This window comes from Nerophis ophidion, linkage group LG17 (genome assembly GCF_033978795.1).
Source record: "Nerophis ophidion isolate RoL-2023_Sa linkage group LG17, RoL_Noph_v1.0, whole genome shotgun sequence".
Classification (NCBI taxonomy): Eukaryota; Metazoa; Chordata; class Actinopteri; order Syngnathiformes; family Syngnathidae; genus Nerophis; species Nerophis ophidion.
The window spans coordinates 40,833,686-40,857,977 of record NC_084627.1 but is presented as its reverse complement, the minus strand read 5'-3'; the positions used below and the strand labels follow the sequence as shown (position 1 = coordinate 40,857,977).

At 40.2% G+C, this 24,292-nt stretch overlaps 1 protein-coding gene across 4 annotated transcripts in view; it reads left to right on the top strand.

Annotated features, from left to right (window-relative positions):
* The first annotated feature begins 2,712 nt into the window (after positions 1-2,712).
* LOC133536439 (anthrax toxin receptor 2-like) overlaps positions 2,713-24,292 on the top strand; it is a 56,641-nt gene continuing 35,061 nt past the window's right edge. For 2 of the 4 annotated variants that reach the window (XR_009802463.1, XM_061876962.1), the window contains exons 1-6: positions 2,713-3,009; positions 7,069-7,140; positions 15,918-15,989; positions 16,059-16,140; positions 16,282-16,386; positions 20,403-20,471. Coding sequence is in view for 3 of the 4 variants with exons in the window: in XM_061876962.1 (XP_061732946.1) it covers positions 2,882-3,009; positions 7,069-7,140; positions 15,918-15,989; positions 16,059-16,140; positions 16,282-16,386; positions 20,403-20,471 (528 nt within the window). In the remaining variant the exon portion in view is untranslated. The remainder of the gene's footprint in view (positions 3,010-7,068; positions 7,141-15,917; positions 15,990-16,058; positions 16,141-16,281; positions 16,387-20,402; positions 20,472-24,292) is intronic. The other 2 variants (XM_061876961.1, XM_061876960.1) reach the window with 2 other exon arrangements.

Below are 24,292 nucleotides of genomic sequence, written 5' to 3'. Positions count from 1 at the left end.
TCATTAAGTCCATTTATTATAAAGCTCAGGTTAAGATACTGTCTTTCCTTCAATTGCTGCCGGGCATATAGTATGCGCCTGCCTTAAATTACTGCCGGGTCAAACTCGTGACGTCACGAGTGACACTTCCCCTGTTTTCAAAATGGAGGAGGCTGATTTCAATGCTAAAAAGATCAGTAAGCAGCTATGTTTTATTAATACACCTGTGGAGAGGTGGAGCCGACGGTCCGACAGACAGACAGGCAGGGCACGCCCAAGATGGCGGCGAGGAGACGGCGAGCGAGCGGAGAGGAGGAGCGGAAGAGCGACCTGGACTGAGGTTTTATTGAAAAATAAACAAAGTCAAACTGCTTAAGCCTTGTCCTTCCTTGGTGGTCCTGGGAACCCACAAGACGACGGCTTGAGACCGTCACAATACCGTAGCTGCGTCTGTCAAATATGAGTCATTAAATGACTCCCGCCTCCTGGTGGTAGAGGGCGCTAGTGATCCTTCTTGCGACTACTCGGCTGCAGAATAAATGAAATGAGTGACTTGATATGTGCTGGGACGGATATGACGGATATGAACTGGACCAGCAAGAGTGAGCAGTGTGTGTTTATTAAAATAAAACAGTTTTCTAAACTGGAATTTCAATCGAAGCAGGAGGTATTATAGGAAGATCTCCATCGAGACAGAAAGACTTTTAAAACTGAAGAAAGATAAGGAAGACTTATATAAACAAGTTATCGATGCTTTTGATCAGAAGGAGCTGGCATGGACTATATTTATAAGTAAAGGTAAGACCATAATAACGTTGTTTTTTTTTATTAAATGTGCTTTTCATGATGGTATCCTTATATCACACTCCAATTTTTACTGCATGCCTTTGGTAAGTGCTGGAGTGAGAAGAGGTTTAAAAATAATTAGCGCATGCTTACTTTTACCGCATGCCTTTTGTAAGTGCAGGAGTGAGAAGAGGTTTTAAATTAATTAGCGCCCCGGCGGCAATTCAAGGAAATACGGCAAATGCTTACTGGAATGAATCTAGTCTGCCCATCTCTGGAGAGGAACATTGGATTTACTGTCATGACTCGATAAAACTAAATGCTACTTTTGGTCGTTTTCTTTCCATCTGGATCTATTAGTATTTCTTTGTCCTGCAGACATTGCAGTGCTTTCCATATCAATTGCAATTCAAGTGCTCTTTTCATCAAGAACAGATGGTACAGTCGGCATTAAAATCACTTATTTTAAGTCCAAATGACGATTGTAGTCGTCTGCCACGACAGGTGTCCGTTCAGGCTTTGCATACTTTGTGTCCCACTCAGTCAGCGTTTGTGTTGATAATAGTGTCAGCTGTTTGAGCTCTCCACTGTCAAGTCACAGTTTTACAACAAACAGGAAATGTCATGTACTGGTGAGGGTGGAATATATTTCAAAATAAAAGCAAGTACATGTTTTTGTTTTTACACACACACACACACACACACACACACACACACACACACACACACACACACACACACACATATAACAAGCATTAACACCTCAATATGTTTTTAACATTACAACTCTAAAAATCCATAGAAAAATACAAATGTTTTCATTGTAATTCCTACATTTACTGTTGTTTCAACCTTATAAAGTTTGTATAAGGTGTTCAAATATTTCAATTTGAAATCAGAATTTAAAAAACAAATCGGTTTGAATGCTCAGTTTAAAAAAAAGTCTGACACAAATAAATGTATATGTCCACACCAGATAATTGTGCATATTTACTTATTGTTGTCTGGGTGTTTGTGGGCAGAACCCGCAACAATAAAATGTTGAACATCGACTTTTATTGTAACGTTGAACAGCAGGGGGGCTTTAACTTTGAAATCCAGAGTGGTGCTGTCAGTGTATGAGATGTGAGGCACTTGAACGCACCACTGCGGCTTTAACTTTGAAATTCAGAGAGGGTGGTGCTGTCAGTTTATGAGATGTGAGAAATTTGAACGCACCACTGCGGCTTTAACTTTGAAATCCAGAGAGGGCGGTGCTGTCAGTGTATGAGATGTGAGGCACTTGAACGCATCACTGGGGCTTTAACTTTGAAATCCAGGGAGGGCGGTGCTGTCAGTGTATGAAATGTGAGGCACTTGAACGCACCACTGGGGCTTTAACTTTGAAATTCAGAGAGGGCGGTGCTGTCAGTGTATGAAATGTGAAGCACTTGAACGCACCACTGGGGCTTTAACTTTGAAATCCAGAGAGGGCGGGGCTGTGAGTGTATGAGATGTGAGGCACTTGAACGCACCACTGGGGCTTTAACTTTGAAATCCAGACAGGGCGGTGCTGTCAGTGTATGAGATGTGAGGCACTTGAACGCACCACTGGGGCTTTAACTTTGAAATCCAGAGAGGGCGGTATGAGAGGAGGTACTTGAACGCACCACTGGGGCTTTAACTTTGGAATTCACAGAGGGCGGTGCTGTCAGTGTATGAGATGTGAAGCACTTGAACGCACCACAGGGGCTTTAACTTTGAAATCCAGAGAAGGCGGTGCTGTCAGTGTATGAGACGTGAGGCACTTGAACGCACCACTGCGGCTTTAACTTTGAAATTCAGAGAGGGCGGTGCTGTCAGTGTATGAGACGTGAGGCACTTGAACGCACCACTGCGGCTTTAACTTTGAAATCCAAAGAGGGCGGTGCTGTCGGTGTATGGGAGGAGGTACATGAACGCACCACTGGGGCTTTAATTTTGAAATCCAGAGAGGGCGGTGCTGTCGGTGTATGAGATGTGAAGCACTTGAACGCACCACTGGGGAATGGAGCCCACAATGAAGATGATGGATTCATAGCAAGAATACATTTGATCGTGAATCAAGGGAGGAGAACACTCGGTTGTTTATCGGATTATGGGTCGTTTATGGATCTGCTGCCCGTTAACTTTATTAATAATACTTGTTTTTGTGAAGCCAACGTTGACGGACATTGACGACGAGTCTTGCAATGGTGCATTCGATGTCTATTTTGTGTTGGACAGGTGAGGATGACTTGAAAGTTGAGCGTCCAGGCTGCTCAGTGTCCATTTATGGTTGTGTTTTACGTCTCATCGTCTCATCTTCCCACTGCAACTTTGCAGCTGCACAATAATTTAAACGCACCTCGACAACTGTTCTATGAAGTAGCTGCTCAATGTCGGTGTATTATTGTAACTTTGTGTTTGCCATTGTGACCTTAATACTTCATGTTTTATATGACATTAATAGTTATTTACTTTAAATGTGTTTTTCAATTGAATGTTCAGCTGCAGCCCTCATTTAACTGTGAACAACCTGCAGCAAACTGTCAATAATACCTGACCACTGCGTTAAATACACCTGCATAATCCAATGCAGAATTGCAGCAAATTGTCAGAATTGTCAGTTTTGGTTGACCCAGACAATGTGTATACTGTACTATATTGTGATTGTGTTGGTAGTTTCCACTACATATTACAAACCCCGTTTCCATATGAGTTGGGAAATTGTGTTAGATGTAAATATAAACGGAATGCAATGATTTGCAAATCCTTTTCAACCCATATTCAGTTGAATATGCTACAAAGACAATATTTTTGATGTTCAAATTCATAAACTTTATTTTTATTGGCAAATAATAATTACTTAGAATTTCATGGCTGCAACACTTGCAAAAGTAGTTGGGAAAGGGCATGTTCACCACTGTGATGCATCACCTTTTCTTTTAACAACACTCAATAAACGTTTGGGAACTTTGGAAACTAATTGTTGAAGCCTTCGAAGTGGATTTATTTCCCATTCTTGTTTTATGTAGAGCTTCAGTCGTTCAACTGTCGTATTTTACGCTTCATAATGCGCCACATATTTTCGATGGGAGACAGGTCTGGACTGCAGGCGGGCCAGGAAAGTACCCGCGCTCTTTTTATACGAAGCCCCGCTGTTGTAACACTTGTCTTGCTAAAATAAGCAGGGGCGTCCATGATAACGTTGCTTGGATGACAACATATGTTGCTCCAAAACCTGTATGGACCATTCAGCATTAATGGTGCCTTCACAGATGTGTAAGTTACCCATGCCTTGGGCACTAATATACCCCCATACCATCACAGATGCTGGCTTTTGAACTTTGCGCCTAAAACAATCCGAATGGCTATTTTCCTCTTTGTTCTGGAGGACACCACATCCTGTTTCCAAATATAATTTGAAATGTGGACTCATCAGACCACAGAACACCTTTCCACTTTGCATCAGTACATCTTAGGTGAGCTCAGGCCCGGCGAAGCCAGCGGCGTTTCTGGATATTGTTGTTAAATGGGTTTGGCTTTGCATAGTAGAGTTTTAACTTGCACTTACAGATGTAGTAACCAACTGTAGTTACTGACAGTGGTTTTATGAAGTGTTCCTGAGCCCATGTGGTGATATCCTCTACACACTGATGTCGGTTTTTGATGCAGTACCGCCTGAGGGATCAAAAGTCCGTAATATCATCGCTTACGTGCAGTGATATCTCCAGATTATCTGAACTTTTTGATGATTTTACGGACCGTAGATGGTAAAATCCCTAAATTCCTTGCAGTAGCTCGTTGAGAAATGTTGTTCTAAAACTGTTCAACATTTTGCTTACAAAGTGGTGACCCTCACCCCATCCTTGTTTGTGAATTACTTAGCATTTCATAGAAGCTGCTTTTATACCCAATCATGGAACACACCGGTTCCCAATTAGCCTGAACACCTGTGGGATGTTCCATATAAGTGTTTGATGAGCATTCCCCAACTTTATCAGTATTTATTGCCACCTTTCCCAACTTCTTTGTCACATGTTGCTGGCATCAAATTCTAAAGTTAATGATATTTGCAAAAAAAAAAAAAAATGTTTATCAGTTTGAACATCAAATATGTTGTCTTTGTAGCATATTCAACTGAATATGGGTTGAAAATGATTTGCAAATCATTGTGTTCCGTTTATATTTACATCAAACACAATTTCCCAACTCATATGGAAACGGGGTTGGTTTATAAAACAGTGGCGGGCCATGAGTTTCCCACCTGGGCCTTCAGTGATGTCCCACTTCAATGATGAGCTCTCAAAATAGCATCATTAATGTCACCACATGACCATGGCTGGAGAAATACGATACAGAAACACATTTACGCCCTACTGGAAATTGAAACACATCAACACTGTACAAAACGGGTTATTTTCTGGCGTGTTTAAAAATCAAGTAACCCGCATATGCAATTAAAACATATCTTATGTGGTACTGTCAAAGTAAAAATGGCAAAAAATATATTAAAAGTGAACAAATTATATATTTGAACTCTCAATTAGTAGAACCCATTCGACGCAATATCAGCCTGTGGTACCCTCGTAGTCGGCTTATTCGTGTGGAAATGGCAAGCATTTCATCGCCAGAACAGCTGAGCTAGTTTCCGGGGTTGGCCGACATGGTCTCACAAGATGTAGTTTCTCTTTACATATCCTTCTTGAAAATTCCCTTGCAAATATACAGTGGGGCAAAAAAGTATTTAGTCAGCCACCGATTGTGCAAGTTCTCCCACTTAAAATGATGACAGAGGTCTGTAATTTTCATCATAGGTACACTTCAACTGTGAGAGACAGAATGTGAAAAAAAAATCCAGGAATTCACATTGTAGGAATTTTAAAGAATTTATTTGTAAATTATGGTGGAAAATAAGTATTTTGTCAACCATTCAAAGCTCTCACTGATGGAAGGAGGTTTTGGCTCCAAATCTCACGATACATGGCCCCATTCATTCTTTCCTTAACACGGATCAATCGTCCTGTCCCCTTAGCAGAAAAACAGCCCCAAAGCATGATGTTTCCACCCCCATGCTTCACAGTAGGTTTGGTGTTCTTGGGATGCAACTCAGTATTCTTCTTCCTCCAAACACAACGAGTTGAGTTTATACCAAAATGGATACATGGATGATACAGCAGAGGATTAGGAGAATGTCATGTGGTCAGATGAAACCAAAATAGAACTTTTTGGTATAAACTCAACTCGTCGTGTTTGGAGGAAGAAGAATACTGAGTTGCATCCCAAGAACACCATACCTACTGTGAAGCATGGGGGTGGAAGCATCATGCTTTGGGCCTGTTTTTCTGATAAGGGGACAGGACGATTGATCCGTGTTAAGGAAAGAATGAATGGGGTCATGTATCGTGAGATTTTGAGCCAAAACCTCCTTCCATCAGTGAGAGCTTTGAATGGTTGACCAAATACTTATTTACAAATAAATTCTTTAAAATTCCTACAATGTGAATTCCTGGATTTTTTTTCCACATTCTGTCTCCCACAGTTGAAGTGTACCTATGATGAAAACTACAGACCTCTGTCATCATTTTAAGTGGGAGAACTTGCACAATCGGTGGTTGACTAAATATTTTTTTTGCACCACTGTATATCTGCCACCTAATCAACGATTTGTTGTCCTGCTCTGCTAGCCCGGTATGGCTAAATTGCAACTTGTGAATGGATTCTCACTTAAGAGTGACAAGTGAGTATCCAATCCCAGTCTCGTTAACATCAGACTACCTACATAGGCTACTGACAACAACTTGTGAACTGATTGGCTATCTCAACTGTCTATCAACTGTATGTGCTCTCAAATTCATCCGCTGACGGTCCTGGTGAGTATCCAATCACAGGAGGTGAAAACGTCACGTTGAAGGTGAGGCCGTCTAGAAGGCTTTACTGACAACAACTCCTGATCTGATTGGCTCTGGCAACTGTCTATCAACTGTATGTGTCCGTTCACTTACAGTGCACACACATTGTTGACTCTGAAGGCAGATTTGGTACAGCATAGCAACATAAGCTATCTGAATTCTGATTGGATACAAACTTTATAAAGTAAAAACAGCACTGGAGGAGCATAATATGTGACATGAAGACTCTATGAATACTTTTACAAATTGAGGGAACGTACTTAAAAAAAAAAGACTTTTATCTTTAATTATGATCATAATTGCTGTTATGATAGAACAATAAAATGATGCTCGTAATATTGAACATGAGGACAAATGGTTAGAAAGTTGACTGACATTGTTGTGTGTGCAGGTCGGGCAGTGTGTCGGCACACTGGCATGACATCTATGGATTTGTGGAGCAGCTCACCAAAAAGTTTGTCAGGTAAGTGATTCTGGAATTCCTAAGCTGCACACTCAATACTTCTATGTCCCAACAGTTCGAAACAAAATGCTTTTATTGGGCTTGAAAAGCCTACTGAAATGAGATTTTCTTATTTAAACGGGGATAGCAGGTCCATTCTATGTGTCAAACTTGATCATTTTGCGATATTGCCATATCTTTGCTGAGAGGATTTAGTAGAGAACATCGACGATTAAGTTTGCAACTTTTGGTGCTGATAAAAAAGCCCTGACTGTACCGGAAGTAGCAGACAATATGCGCGTGATGTCACGGGTTGTAGAGCTCCTCACATCTTGACATTGTTTACAATCATGGCCACCAGCAGCGAGGGCGATTCGGACCGAGAAAGCGACGATTTCTTCATTAAATTTGGGCGAGGATGAAAGATTCGTGGATGAGGAAAGTGAGAGTGAAGGATTAGAAAAAAAAAGACTATACAGCATACTTGCCAACCTTGAGACCTCCGATTTCGGGAGGTGGCGCCGTGGTCGGGGGTGGAGCAGAGGCGTGGTTGGGTCGTGGTCGGGGGCGTGGTTGGGGCGGGCCGTGGTTAAGAGGGGAGGACTATATACAACTCACCAACTCGAGTATTTCATATATATTTTATATATATATATATATATATATATATATATATACAGTATATATATATATATATATATATATATATATATATATATATGTATGTATGTATGAAATACTTGACTTTCAGTGAATTCTAGCTATATATTTTTTTTATTACATATATAAATAAAATAAATAGTTGAATTTCAGAAGGCCCCTATCAAATACACAGTAATAAAAACACAGTTCTACTAACTGCACTGTGCTTGCTGTTTACTTTAAAAAAAAAACAACAACACTTACCTTTCACTATTTGTTCTGCCATTTGCGTACTGGCGAGAGTCACTTGCTGTCAGGTGCGCAACACCACATAAATCGTTGGCCAATCAAAAAGCAACCCCATAACGCTATAGCCAACATTCACCAGGAGATGGCGACAGACAACATAGATCACGCTATTACAGACGGCGTCGCCTTGGCTGTAACTTCCTCGTTCTTCTGCTTCGTCTCCTTGTGTGTGCAGTTTTTTTATTAAATACCGTAGATGTTGTAACGTGATTGGGCAGGCAAGCTGTAGCGGACATGAAAACAGGCTGTCCCCACTCAGGTCCGCATGGAGCTGGAGGGGGCGTGTCCTCCAGCTCCACTGAATTTCGGGAGATTTTCAGGAGAAAATTTCTTCCGGGAGGTTTTCGGGAGAGGCGCTGAATTTCGGGAGTCTCCCGGAAAATCCGGGAGGGTTGGCAAGTATGCTATACAGTGGGAGCGATTCAGATGTTATTAGAAAAATTTACTAGGTTAATTCTGGAAAATCCCTTATCTGCTTATTGTGTTACTAATGTTTTAGTGAGATTATATGGTCGTACCTGAACAACCTGAAGGTTGGCCCTGCACCTTTCTTCTGCACCAGTCGACGGGTGGTGGCGATGCCCATCTCTGCTTTTTGCAAGGGACCCTCTTCGAAACACGATCTTTTGAAATGATCGCTGCATAATACACTGTACTTTGTGTGTGTGGTCCAATCCAACCGTGTTTGCTTGACCGCTCTGTTCCATAGTAAAGCTTGACTGTCATATTTCGGGAATGTAAACAATGAAACACCGGCTGTGTTTGTGTTGCTAAAGGCGGCCGCAATACACCGCTTCCCACCTACAGCTTTCTTCTTTGACGTCTCCATTATTCATTGAACAAATTGCAAAAGATTCAGCAACACAGATGTCCATAATACTGTGGAATTATGCGATGAAAAGAGACAACTTATAGCTGTGAACGGTGCTGGAACAAAATGTCCTCTACAATGCGTGACGTCACGCGCACGCGTCATCATACCGCGACGTTTTAGCATGATACTTCCGCGCGAAATTTAAATTTGCAATTTAGTAAACTAAAAAGGCCATATTGGCATGTGTTGCAATGTTAATATTTCATCATTGATATATAAACTATCAGACTGCGTGGTCGGTGGTAGTGGGTTTCAGGAGGCCTTGAAAGTACAGCACAAAAAGAAATGGTATAACAGCTTTAGTAGGACAAGTCTAATATGGACAAATGAGAGTTCCAACCTCCATCTGGGTAATGGTGGAGAGTGTGTGTGATATATTTAGCTTTAGTAGCAGCTTTCTAATGAGAAGCACATGACAGATGTGGAAGGTGGTGCTGACCTTAGGAGGTGAAGCTGGAAATGCTGTAGTTCAGGGGTGTCCAAAGTGCGGCCCGCAGGTCATTTTTTTAACGGCCCCACGGCACATTTAAAAAATACTATGGAAAAAAATTAAAAACATAAAAAGCGGTATAAAAGAGCAAACAGGTGAAATGTAACAAGAAAATGTTGCAATGTTTACTCTAATAACACAAAACTGCCGTGCAGGCTGTTTCTTTCTTTTAACCTTCCTCTTGTGTTAGCTTCCTGTTACCATCTCTTATGTTAACGGGTCGGTTTTGACCCATGTCTTAAATCAGCTGTAAAATACACTAAAAACAATTATCTATCATCCAATTTGTTTCTCATCTCTTGGTTACCTCGTTAGGCTTCCTTATCCTTGAAAATATTGGTTTTAATATTTTTGGTTTGGGCCATTGGGCCTTTTTTTGTCAGAACCTCAAGAGAATCATATACATTAAAAAAAGGTTGTTGTGTGACCTAACTATTACTAAGGGGTATTAGAACACATCTCTTAAATAAATGTGTTTTATTTATTTTTTCATTATAAGAATTTTAACTATAGTAACATCTATGGTGTTACGGGTCAATTTTGACCCATATATATTTACTTCAAGAAAAAGGCTAAAAAATATTTTTTTCACCAACAGAAATCCAACATCAAACAAACAACAACCAATCAACCAAATGAAACCAAGAGAAATAAATTACTAGTTCCAAAACTAATAAAAAACAAAATCAGAGTGGCAAAAAGTGACACTTTTAGTGTCCGTCTTTTGTTTGTTTTTGTACAGGATAACAAGGTAAAATGAGAATCCACTAAAGCTCACATGATTGGGAGAGGAGCTGGCTGTCAGTGTGTTCAGTTTTGGCTCTTATCATTGCTTTATCATCTTATTTTTATAACTGGGTCGAAACCGACCCTAACAACACCAAGGGCATAATTTCTACCAGAGCATTTTATAATTTAGTGAAAAAAATTAAAATGTTTTATTTTGTTGACAAAGAGGTTCCTGACAAAGTCAAAAAGCTTTGATGCAAAAAAATAAATGTATGTGGTGTTTTTATGCTAAAACGGGTCGATGCCGACCCTGACACAAGACGAAGGTTAAAAAAAAAATAGTGAATCAAAATCAATTATGAATTATTGACCAATTCAAGGCTCTAATTTTGTCACATTAAATATTCCACTTTGAGATATTTTTGGGGGCAAATGTTGCATATTTTGTGTTTGCCATATAAAAAATTTAGCTGTTTTTTTTTTTTTCAAAGAAGGGCCTAAAACGAACAAACAAAAAACATCAATTACAAAAAACGTATAATTGACAAATAGATCTGAAGTTGATCTCGAGACCATTGTGTTGAAAGTAAACAGTAAGGGGTGGTGCTAGCGGGGTGTATAATGTAGCCTGGAAGAGTCAAGGTTGCATGGGATTCTGGGTATTTGTTATGTTGTGTTTATGCTGTGTTACAGTGCGGATGTTTTCCCAAAATGTGTTTGTCATTCTTGTTTGGTGTGGGTTCACAGTGTGGCGGATATTAGAGTGTTAAAGTTGTTTATATCACAACCCTCAGTGTAACCTGTATGGCTGTTGAACAAGTATGCTTGCAAACGCTTGAAGATTGTAAAAGGGGCTTCACACACTACGTGACCGGCCGGCACGCACATAGTGTTGTGTAACAGCGGGCACAACAACATGTACTAAACAACGTTATGGGTATTGCCATCACGGCCCACCCTCGGAGTTACTGTCCGAGTGAAAATTGCAGTATGCGTACAATTTTAGGGAAAGGCACTGAGGTCAGAAATCTCCCGTTAAATTCGGGAAGGTCGGCAAATTAACAGCTGAGTGATCAAAGAGCCGCATGCGGCTCCGGAGCCGCGGGTTGCCAACCCCTGTCCTATGAGGACAGAACAAACATCCTTTTTAAAAATAAAATATATACATTAAAACAACATTTTAACAATACATTTTTTTCAAAATGTACATAAAATGTAAACTTATAAATTAGTAGTAGGAGAAGCACAAGTACAAAAGAGGCTGACACTGAAACTAACACGAAACAATATTCAAAGTCTGACCAGTCTGTAACGATTGGGTGGCATTGTGGTGCGGGTTCGTTCTCTCATGGATGCAGTCGGGCTGGACACAGCGTGAAGGTAAGAAATAATTGATTTATTTAACAAATAAAAACAGACCTAGTCAAAACCAACAGAACTGGCATGGGAGCTAGAAAAAAAACAAAAGTGCTAGCATGTGTGCTAGAGGACTAACAAAGGTTTAGCGCGGAAGCTAGCAAGTACAGATCAGGTAATCAAAGTCGTCACTGTTGTGTAAAACACAAACTAGGAGGCAAGCTTACATACGGACAGCAATCAGGAAACAGGTGCGCTTAATAAGTAAGTGGCAGGCGAAACTAATAAGTAACTTAGGAGACAAGATCAAACAAGGAAGTGCAACCAGGAACAAAGGCAAACATTAGCAGAACATAATACAAAACAAGACTCAAAACCTGAACATAATATGATCCGGGCAGCAGATCATAACACAGTCGAGGCAGAATGTGACATAAAGCATTCTAATTTAGGTCAAAGCTACTTAATGTTTGAACAAAACTTGTACAGTACAGGCCAAAAGTTTGGACACACCTTCTCCTCAATCAATGTTTATTTTCATGACTATTTACATTGTAGAGTAAATGAACACATGTGGAGATATGTACTGAAGAAAAAAATAACTGAAAACATGTTTTATATTTTAGTTTCTTCAAAATAGCCACCCATCCATCCATCCATTTTCTACCGCTTATTCCCTTTTGGGGTCGCGGGGGGCACTGGCGCCTATCTCAGCTACAATCGGGCGGAAGGCAGGGTACACCCTGGACAAGTCGCCACCTCATCGCAGGGCCAACACAGATAGACAGACAACATTCACACTCACATTCAAACACTAGGGCCAATTTAGTGTTGCCAATCAACCTATCCCCAGGTGCATGTCTTTGGAAGTGGGAGGAAGCCGGAGTACCCGGAGGGAACCCACGCATTCACGGGGAGAACATGCAAACTCCACACATAAAGATCCCGAGCCCCTTTGCTCTGATTACTGCTTTGCACACTCTTGGCATTCTCTCCATGAGCTTCTAGAGGTCGTCACCTGAAAGGGTTTTCACTTTTCCAGGTGGGCCTTATCAGGGTTGATTAGTGGAACTTCTTGCTGTCAAGCTTGGTAAAAAGGATAGGACTCAGATACAGAGTAGGGAACTTTGACAGGCTTTTATTTTGATAACTTCCTTTCACCTCCAAAGTCGAGGAATTACAATATCTACTGTATACAGGTGCTGTTCATATTATTAGAATATCATGAAAAAGTTGATTTATTTCAGTAATTATATTCAGAACATGAAACTTACATATTATATCAATTCATTACACACATAGTGATATATTTGAAATGTTTATTTCTTTAAATGTTGATGATTAGTACTGACAATTACGGAAAATCCCAAATTCAGTATCTCAGAAAATTAGAATATTAGTTACGACTAGTACCAAAAAATATTTTTTTGAAATGTGGGCCAACTGAAAATACTTAGTTGCAGCTCCTTTTGCCTGAATTGCTGCAGCAATACGGCGTGGCATGGAGTCCACCAGTCTGTTGCACTCCTCAGGTGTTATGAGAGCCCAGGTTGCTTTAATAGTGGCCTTCAGCTCTTCAGCATTGTTGGGTCTGGCATCTCGCATCTTCCGCTTTGCAATACCCCATAGGGTTTCTATGGGGTTAAGGTCAGGTGAGTTTGCAGGCCAATCAAGAACAGGGATACCATGGTCCTTAAACCAGGTACTGGTAGATTTGGCACTGTATGCAGGTGCCAAGTCATGTTGGAAAATGAAATCTTCACCTCCATAAAATTGGTCCGCGGCAGGCAGCATAAAGTGTTTTAAAACTTCCTGGTAGACTGCTTGCATTGACCCTAGACCTCAGGAAACACAGTGGACCAACACCAGCAGATGACATGGCACCCCAGACCATTACCGATTGTGGAAATTTGACACTGGACTTCAGGCAACGTGGATTCTGTGCCTCTCCTGTCTTCCTCCAGACTCTGGGACCTTGATTTCCAAAGGAGATACAACATTTACTTTCATCTGAAAACATAACTTTGGACCACTCAGCAGCAGTCCAGTCCTTTTTGTCTTGAGCCCAGGCGAGACGCTTTTGACGTTGTCTCTTATTCAAGAGTGGCTTTACACAAGGAACGCGACAGCTGAAGCCCATATCTTGCATACGTCGGTGCGTGGTGGTTCTTGAAGCACTGACTCCAGACGCTGTCCACTCTTTGTGGATCTCCCCCACATTTTTGAATCGGTTTTGTTTGACAATCCTCTCCAGGGTGCGGTTATCCCTCTTGCTTGTACACTTTTTTCTACCACAACTTTGTCTTCCCTTTGCCTCTCTATTAATGTGCTTGGACACAGAGCTCTGGGAACATCCAACCTCTTTGGCAATGACCTTTTGTGTCTTGCCCTCCTTTTTTAAAGTATCAATGGTCATCTTTTGGACAGTTGTCAAGTCAGCAGTCTTCCCCATGATTGTGTGTCATAAGGAATCACAAAAAGAGACCATTCAAAGGCTTTTCCAGGTGTTTTGAGTTAGTTAGCTAATTAGAGTGTGGCACCAGGTGTCTTCAATATCTGACCTTTTCACCATATTATTATTTTCTGAGATGTTGAATTTAGGGTTTGCATTGGTTGTCAGCTGTAATCATCTCCTTTTTGGCGAAAAAACACTTGAAATGTATCAGTCTGTTTGGAATGAATGTATACATTCTACAAGTTTGACTTTCTAAATGGAATTAATGAAATAAATCAACTTTTCATGATATTTTGATAATATGACCAGCACCTGTATATGCTATAAAATGTATTAACAAAAAAACGCTCCAACAGGAGGAAGAAACAACAGCTATGAACAATTCTACACTATCTAATCTAATAAAGTTTTAACAAAAAATGTCACTCAAAAATTTGAGGAAAGAATGAAAAATAACTGATAACTTACCACTTCGGCTGCATAAACGAAATAACCAAAAATCACTCTGCTGAGGAGGAAGAAAGGAAAACTCAAAATAGTAACCAAGGGTTTCAGGGTCAAGGAACATAAGCACGAGACGAGGCAAGGCATGGACATGGAAGCTAGAGAGCACGAATAAACGAAACAATCTGGCTCAAAACAAAGGGAGGAGTGGGCTTATAAGGCACATGAGGGTAATAGGGAACAGGTGGAAACAATCAGGGAACAGGGATGACGTCAGACTGATGACACAAAAGGAAGGGCAAGTGACCTGAAATGAGGAAAATTACTTTTCAAACTAAAACATGCAAATTATAAGACAGAAAAAAACAAGACAAGACATCCCTCACCGCGGTGTGAAACTTGCTTTATCAATGGAGTTGGGAGCATCAGTTGAGTTGTGCATGAGAAGGTGTGTCCAAACGTTTACTGTACATCTGAGCTCGGAACTGAAGATCACAAAGCAAATCAATCAATCAGAGTTGACTTATATAACTTTTCATCACAAATGTCTCCAAAGCCACAACGACATCCTGGGCTCAGGTCTCACATCAGGGCGAGAAAAAACTTAACCCAATGAAAACCATGAGAAACCTTTGAATGGACTGCAGATTTTTTCCTCTTTTAACATGGATGATTACATATCTAATATAAAACAGTTTTCTAAACTGGACTTTCAATCAAAGCAGGAGGTAATATTTAAAGGAAGACCAACGCCGCAGCTAAAAGGTTTGCTTCAGACAGTGATCTCTATCAAGACAGAGAGACTTTCAAAACCGAAGAAAGATAAGGAAGACTTCTTTAAACAAGTTATCGATGCTTTTGTTCAGAAGGAGCGGCGCATGGACTTCATTTATAAGTAAAGTTAAGACCATAATAAGGTTATTTTTTTTATTAAATTGATTTTTTTGTGTGCTACAGTTTGTATGTGTAAAGAATGCTGGTATGAGCTTTGGTATGAGTTAACCTGTTAACTGCTGCCAATCAAATGGTGAATAAGATACTCTTTAGGGTTCATATGTTTATAAATCTGACTGTGATGAAGTCCGTGCCTCACCAGCCATGAATCTCACCGCACATCACTGGCTAGACTAAACTTGGATACCGTGTGTAAATGTGTTGGACTGCACTTTAGTTGGGAGTACAAACGCTTCAAGTACAATTATATTTCTGGGATTTGTTGAAAAAAAAATATTGGGAGGTTTGGAATCTAGTTAGACTTTGCTGCTGCAGAAAGTCTCTGGTCTAAAGACTCTCGAGCGGTCCAGTATGCTGCTGCTCTATTGCTGCCTAGAACTCAGGGAAGAGATCAGATAAAACCTGCCTTTTACTGTAATAATGTTTTTTTTAAATCAAATCAAGATTTATTTCTAAAGGAAATGCAACTTAAAGTGTGTTACAAATAATATCCGATGACACACACACATACACACACATGTGATTTGATGTTGTGTGTGTTTCAGTCCCAGGATGAGGGTGTCCTACATCGTCTTCTCAGCCCAAGCCGTAGTAATCCTGCCTCTGACTGGAGACAGGTACTTCCTGCTCTCTTATCTCCACACTCTTCTTTCTCACCAACATTGTCTGCTTGTCTGCTGGCACAGGTCCAAGATAGATGAAGGCTTGAATAAACTCAGCCAGATCAAGCCTGCAGGGGAAACATACATGCATGAAGGCTTGAGAGCGGTACGTAGAAAAGGCAACAAGTGGAGCAAGAATACAACAATGTGTTTCTGGAGGATGTGCTGCATGTTGCATGGAGAGGATGAATGACTGGATGAATGAGTGGATGAATGAGTGGATGACTTGTGTGCTTGTACTGCTCAGGTGTCGCAGCAGATGAAAACACAAATGACGCCATCGCGCAGCATCATCATCCTTCTGACTGATGGCAAGCTGGAGGTTTACCCTTTTGAGCTGAGTGTGCAGGAGGTGACACACACACACACACGCACACACACACACACAGCTTCTTCAGACTTAAAGGCCTACTGAAATGAGATTTTCTTATTCAAAGAGGATAGCAGGTCCATTCTATGTGTCATACTTGATCATTTCGCAATATTGCCATATTTTTGCTGAAAGGATTTAGTAGAGAACATCGACGATAAAGTTCGCAACTTTTGGTCGCTAATAAAAAAGCCTTGCCTGAACCGGAAGTAGCAGACGATGTGCGCGTGACATCACGGGTTGTGGAGCTCCTCAAATCTGAACATTGTTTACAATCATGGCCACCAGAAGCTAGAGCGATTCGGACCGAGAAAGCGACAATTTCCCCATTAATTTGAGCAAGGATGAAAGATTTGTGGATGAGGATAGTGAGAGTGAAGGACTAGGAAAAAAAAAAAAAGACGAGGGCAGTGGGAGCGATTTAGATGTTATTAAACACATTTACTTGGATAATTCTGGAAAATCCCTTATCTGTTTATTGTGTTACCAGTGTTTTAGTGAGATTATATGGTCGTACCTGAAAGTCGGAGGGGTGTTGCCACAGGTGTGGTGACCGCCAGTGTCTCTGAGGGAAGCCACATTTCTCGACGAGGTGAAGCGAAGGCAGCCGTTGGGGCCGGGCTGAGTTTTTTTCCCCCTCCTCCACGGTGGAAGCATCCCACGTTCGGTGGCGGCCGGTCGGAGGAGGCAAGAGAGTCCGCAGCTGCCTCTTTGACAGGTGCACAAGGAACAACGCAAGCTCCGCTCCTGTCTACGGTAAGAGCCGACTTATTACCACAATTTTCTCACCGAAACCTGCCGGTTGACATGTGGTAGGGAACCATGTTCGATTGACCGCTCTGTTCCATAATAAAGCAGCAGCGATAGCGATTCGGACCGAGAAAGTGACAATTTCTCCATTAATTTGAGCGAGAATGAAAGATTTGTGGATGAGGATAGTGAGCGTGAAGGACTAGGAAGAAAAAAAAGACGAGGGCAGTGGGAGCGATTCAGATGTTATAAGACACATTTATTAGGAAAATTCTGGAAAATCCCTTATCTGTTTATTGTGTTACTAGTGTTTTAGTGAGATTATATGGTCGTACCTGAAAGTCGGAGGGGTGTTGCCACAGGTGTGGTGACCGCCAGTGTCTCTGAGGAAAGCCACATTTCTCGACGAGGCGAAGCGAAGGCAGCCGTTGGGGCTGGGCTGAGCTTTTTTTTCCCCTCCTCCACGGGGAAGCATCCCACGTTCGGTGGCGGCCGGTCGGAGAAGGTGCACAGGTGCACGAGGAACAACGCAAGCTCCGCTCATGTCTACGGTAAGAGCCGACTTATTACCACAATTTTCTCACCGAAACCTGCCGGTTGACATGTGGTAGGGAACCATGTTCGCTTGACCGCTCTGTTCCATAGTAAAGCGTCATGTCATCTTTCGGGAATGTAAACAAGGAAACACCGGCTGTTTGTGTTGCTAAATGCGGCCGCAATGCACCGCTTCCCACCTACATCTTTCTTCTTTGACGTCTCCATTATTAATTGATAAAATTGCAAAAGATTCCGCAACACAGATGTCCAGAATACTGTGTAATTATGCGATTAAAGCAGACGACTTATAGCTGGGATCGGGCTGGAACAAAATGTCCGCTACAATCCGCGACGTCACGCGCACGCGTCATCATACCGCAACATTTCAGCAGGATACTTCGCGCGAAATTTAAAATTGCAATTTAGTAAACTAAAAAGGCCGTATTGGCATGTGTTGCAATGTTAATATTTCATCATTGATATATAAACTATCAGACTGCGTGGTCGGTAGTAGTGGGTTTCAGTAGGCCTTTAAGTTGAAGATGATCATTTTGTAGTTGTAAAGGCTTCTTGGTTCTGCTTGCTGCTTCCGAGGTATAAAAAGTACCACTGATAGTCACAATAGCAGCAACCAATAAAAAAGACCTGCCTGGCCAACACAGTGCAGCTTGGACAAAGAAACCAATTTTCCCAATTTGTTGGACAGTGATAACAGCAACAAAAATTCCAACTAATTAAAAAAATAAAAACTGCACGTCAAGATGTTCAATCAATCAATCAATCTATTAAAACGCAATTTTTGCTAACACAAATTGAGAGTCAGTTTAAATTGTATTATTTGTTTACTTATTTAGGTTAAATAAAAGTTAGTGACTTTCCAATTACATTGGTAAAAAACAACCAGCTAATGACAATTCTTACAATATTATTGTTATATATATTATGATTACATTAGTACTTAAAATAGTGCTGACAATAATATTGTTTATTGGTACAAACCCCGTTTCCATATGAGTTGGGAAATTGTGTTAGATGTAAATATAAATGTAGTACAATGATTTGCAAATCATTTTCAACCCATATTCAGTTGAATGCACTACAAAGACAAGATATTTGATGTTCAAACTCATAAACTTTATTTTTTATTGCAAATAATAATTGACTTAGAATTTCATGGCTGCAACATGTGCCAAAATAGTTGGGAAAGGGCATGTTCACCACTGTGTTACATCACCTTTTCTTTTAACAACACTCAATAAACGTTTGGGAACTGAGGAAACTAATTGTTGAAGCTTTGAAAGTGGAATTCTTTCCCATTCTTGTTTTATGTAGAGCTTCAGTCGTTCAACAGTCCGGGGTCACCGCTGTCGTATTTTACGCTTCATAATGCGCCACACATTTTCGATGGGAGACATGTCTGGACTGCAGGCGGGCCAGGAAAGTACCTGCACTCTTTTACTACGAAACCATACTGTTGTAACACGTGGCGTGGCATTGTCTTGCTGAAATAAGCAGGGGCGTCCATTATAACGTTGCTTGGATGACATCATATGTTGCTCCAAAACCTGCATGGACCATTCATCATTAATGGTGCCTTCACAGATGTGTAAGTTACCCATGCCTTGGGCACTAATACACCCCCATACCGTCACAGATGCTGGCTTTTGAACTTTGCTCCTATAACAATCTGGATGGTTATTTCCCTCTTTGTTCCAAAAGAACACCACGTCCACAGTTTCCAAATATAATTTAAAATGTGGACTCGTCAGACCACAGAACACTTTTCCACTTTGCATCAGTCCATCTTAGGTGAGGTCGGGGCCAGCCAAGCCGGCGGCGTTTCAGGATATTGTTGATAAATGGGTTTGGCTTTGCATAGTAGAGCTTTAACTTGCACTTACAGATGTAGCGACCGACTGTAGTTACTGAGGGTGGTTTTATGAAGTGTTCCTGAGACCATGTGGTGATATCCTTTACACACTGATGTCGGTTTTTGATGCAGTACCGCCTGAGGTATGAAAAGCCCGTAATATCATCATTTCTCCAGATTCTCTGAAGTTTTTGATGATTTTACGGACCGTAGATGGTAAAATCCCTAAATTCCTTGCAATACCTCGTTGAGAAATGTTGTTCTTAAACTGTTCGACAATTTGCTTACAAAGTGGTGACCCTCACCCCATCCATCCATCCATCCATTTTCTACCGCTTATTCCCTTTCGGGGTCGCGGGGGGCGCTGGCGCCTATCTCAGCTACAATCGGGCGGAAGGCGGGGTACACCCTGGACAAGTCGCCACCTCATCACAGGGCCCCTCACCCCATCCTTGTTTGTGAATTACTTAGCATTTCATGGAAGCTGCTTTTATACCCAATCATGGCACCCACCTGTTCCCAATTAGCCTGCACACCTGTGGGATGTTCCGAATAAGTGTTTGATGAGCATTCCTCAACTTTATCAGTATTTATTGCCACCTTTCCCAACGTCTTTGTCATGTGTTGCCGGCATCAAATTCTAAAGTTAATGATTATTTGTAAAAAAAAAAAATGTTTATCAGTTTGAACATCAAATATGTTGTCTTTGTAGCATATTCAACTGAATATGGGTTGAAAATGACAATTAGCCTTTTGAGAGCACAAGAATGAAGAAGTTTGGAGTAGAATATTGATCTTTTTTTGTCATTTTCTGCTTGATCTGACTCCATGTTTGCTCCAGGCGGACCTGGCCAGAGGCTTTGGAGCCCGAGTGTACTGTGTGGGGGTCATGGACTTTGACCACAAACAGGTATGAGCGACTTTAATTCTGAGAGTTGTATTTGTCTCTTAGTGTGTGTTTGTGTGTTGTGTGCTGCTCGCTGAGTTCCTGCTAAGACAGGGGTGTGCAAAGTGCGGACCGCAGGTCATTTTTAAAACGGCTCCAGGGCCCAGGTTAAAAATACGATTGAAAAAAAATCTAAAACATAAAAAGTGTAATGAAAGTGAAGTGAATTATATTTATATAGCGCTTTTTCTCTAGTGACTCAAAGCGCTTTACATAGTGAAACCCAATATTTAAGTTACATTCAAACCAGTGTGGGTGGCACTGGGAGCAGGTGGGTAAAGTGTCTTGCCCAAGGACACATCGGCAGTAACTAGGATGGCACAAGCGGGAATCGAACCTGCAACCCTCAAGTTGCTGGCACGTCCACTCTACCAACCGAGCAAACAGGTGGAATGTAACAATAAAATGTTGCAATGTTTACCCGAATAACACAAATCTGCCATGCAGGCTGTTTCTTTCTTTTTTTTTTTTTTTTTTACATAATAATGAATCAAAATCGATGTCATTATGAATTATTGACCTATTAAAGGCTCCCAAAAAATTCCATTAAATATTCCACTTTAAGATATTTTTGGGGGCAAATTTAGCATATTTTGTGTTCCCCATATATAAACAACAATACAATTGATATAATTGACAGATAGATTTGAAGGTGATTATTGTTTTAAAAATAAACAGTGAAAAAACCCCATTTAATTTATGTTTTCAAACACTTCAATGAGTAGGACCCTTTTTGATCCCAATAATGTTAATGTGATTTGTTTTTAAGTCTCATTGCTCAAAAATATAAAAAAATAAAATCAACGGTGTTATGAGTAATTGACCTTTTTAAGGCTCCAATTCTTATTTAATCTCAATATTCCACTTAAAAACGTTATTGGGTGAAAATATTGCATTGTTTGTGTTTTTTCCCCCCAAAAAACAGGGTTTTCTTTGACAAAAAGAGCATACAACTTAAATCTTTAAAAATGTTATTTTGACAGAATGAGTTAATGTTGATCTAGAGCAGGGGTCACCAACCCATAAGGACCAGATGAGTCGCCCGCTGGCCTGTTCTAAAAATAGCTCAAATAGCAGCACTTACCAGTGAGCTGCCTCTATTTTTAAAATTTTATTTATTTACTAGCAAGCTGATCTCGCTTTGCTTGACATTTTTAATTCTAAGAGAGACAAAACTCTAATAGAATTTGAAAATCCAAGAAAATATTTTAAAGACTTGGTCTTTCATTCATTTATTTTTTTGCTTTGCTTCTTCTAACTTTCAGAAAGACAATTTTAGAGAAAAAAATACAACCTTAAAAAAGATTTTAGGATTTTAAAACACATATACCTTTTTACCTTTTAAATTCCTTCCTCTTCTTTCCTGACAATTTAAATCAATGTTCAAGTAAATTTATTTATTTATTATTGTAAACAATAATAAATACATTTTGATTTAATTCTTCATTTTAACTTCAGTTTTTTCGACAAAGAATATTTGTGAAATATTTCTTCAAACTTTTTATGATTAAAATAAAAAAAACATATTCTGGAAAATCTAGAAAATCTGTAGAATCGAATTTAAATCTTATTTCAAAGTCTTTTGAATTTTTTTTTAAATGTTTGTTCTGGAATATCTAGAAGAAATAATGATTTGTCTTTAATAGAAATATAGCTTGATCCAATTTGTTATATATTCTAACAAAGTGCAGATTGGATTTTAACCTATTTAAAACATGTCATCAAAATTCTAAAATTAATCTTAATCAGGAAAAATTAGTAATGATGTTCCATAAATTCTTTTTAAAATTTTTTGAAAAAGATTCCAATTAGCTAGTTTTTCTCTTCATTTTTTTCAGTTGAAATTTTAATTTTAATGAGTCAAATTGAATCAATCAATCAATCAATGTTTACTTATATAGCCCTAAATCACTAGTGTCTCAAAGGGCTGCACAAACCACCACGACATCCCCGGTAGGCCCACATAAGGGCAAGGAAAACTCACACCCAGTGAGACATCAGTGACAATGATGACCCAGTGGGACGTCGGTGACAATGATGACTATGAGAACCTTGGAGAGGAGGAAAGCAATGGATGTCGAGCGGGTCTAACATGATACTGTGAAAGTTCAATCCATAATGGATCCAACACAGCAACGAGAGTCCCGTTCACAGCGGAGCCAGCAGGAAACCATCCCAAGCGGAGGCGGATCAGCAGCGCAGAGATGTCCCCAGCCGATACACAGGCAAGCAGTACATGGCCACCGGATCGGACCGGACCCCCTCCACAAGGGAGAGTGGGACATAGGAGAAAAAGAAAAGAAACGGCAGATCAACTGGTCTAAAAAGGGAGTCTATTTAAAGGCTAGAGTATACAAATGAGTTTTAAGGTGAGACTTAAATGCTTCTACTGAGGTGGCATCTCGAACTGTTGAAGATAAACTATGTTTCGAAATTAAATTTTCATATTTTTGTCGTGTTTTCTCCTCTTTTAAACCGTCTAACTAAGTGTTTTTTTTAATCATTTATTTTCTACAAAAAACCTTCCGTAAAAGGAAAAAAAATGTACAACGGAATGACAGACAGAAATACCCATTTTTTATATATATATATATATATATATATATATATATATATAGATGTATTTCCATCCATCCATTTTCTACCGCTTATTCCCTTTTGGGGTCGCGGGGGGCGCTGGCGCCTATCTCAGCTACAATCGGGCGGAAGGCGGGGTACACCCTGGACAAGTCGCCACCTCATCGCAGTATAGATTTATTTATTAAAGGTAAATTGAGCAAATTGGCTACTTCTGGCAATTTATTTAAGTGTGTATCAAACTGGTAGCCCTCCGCATTAATCAGTACCCAAGAAGTAGCTCTTGTCACCCCTGATCTAGAGATTTAAAACTTGAAAAATAATACAAATAATAATACTGAATAATGACACATTTTAAATATTTTTTTGGACCAAAATCCTATGGGGACTGATTGGAGGCCTAAATGTATATATTTTTTACACATATATTGGTTTTTAAAATAGAAAAAATATCAAAATTGCCTCCACTTGCTTTGATTTTTCATTGTTTGGCCCTCAGTGGAAAAAGTTTGGACACCCCTGTGCTAAGAGATGGATAACAAGTTTGTTGTCTTACTGAGCTGATGCAAAAACATTTTGTTAGGCAGCGTGGTCGACCCATCTTTGCCATCTTGCTGTGCGTGAATGTGTGATGGAGCCAATGAACACATGGATGAAAGCATGTTGTTTTCATGCTAAGTAGAGCCAAAGTGTATTTTGCTGCAGCCTGCAGGACATGAGCGTGTGTTGTGGTGAGTAAAGCTCGGGAGATGTCCTACTTGTCAAAACAAGGACTGTTGATTTGAAGTCCAACACAAAATAGCCAAGGTCGCTGAGGTCAAAGGTCACTTCGGTGCAAACACAGGGAAAACTGAAATGTCGACGTTTCCCAAAAATGTGTAATCTGCCAAGTAGAGAGCGTTTTCTTTGCCAAAAAAGAAATCAATTCATTTCAAAGAATGTTTTTTTTTTCTGTGGACAGCTTTTTTCAGGTCAATGGATCCCTCAGGAACAATCAAGTATTGATGAAGAACGAGCAAAACATGAATAAACTACTGAAATAGTTGGGAATCTGACTCAAAAAGGGCTGTTGGAGCTGAGTTCAAAGGTCAAATAATATACTTATTAGAGTTCTCACCAACCTTTTTGAAACCAAGAGCTACTTCTTGGGTACTGATTAATGCGAAGGGCTACCAGTTTGATACACACTTAAATAAATTGCTAGAAAT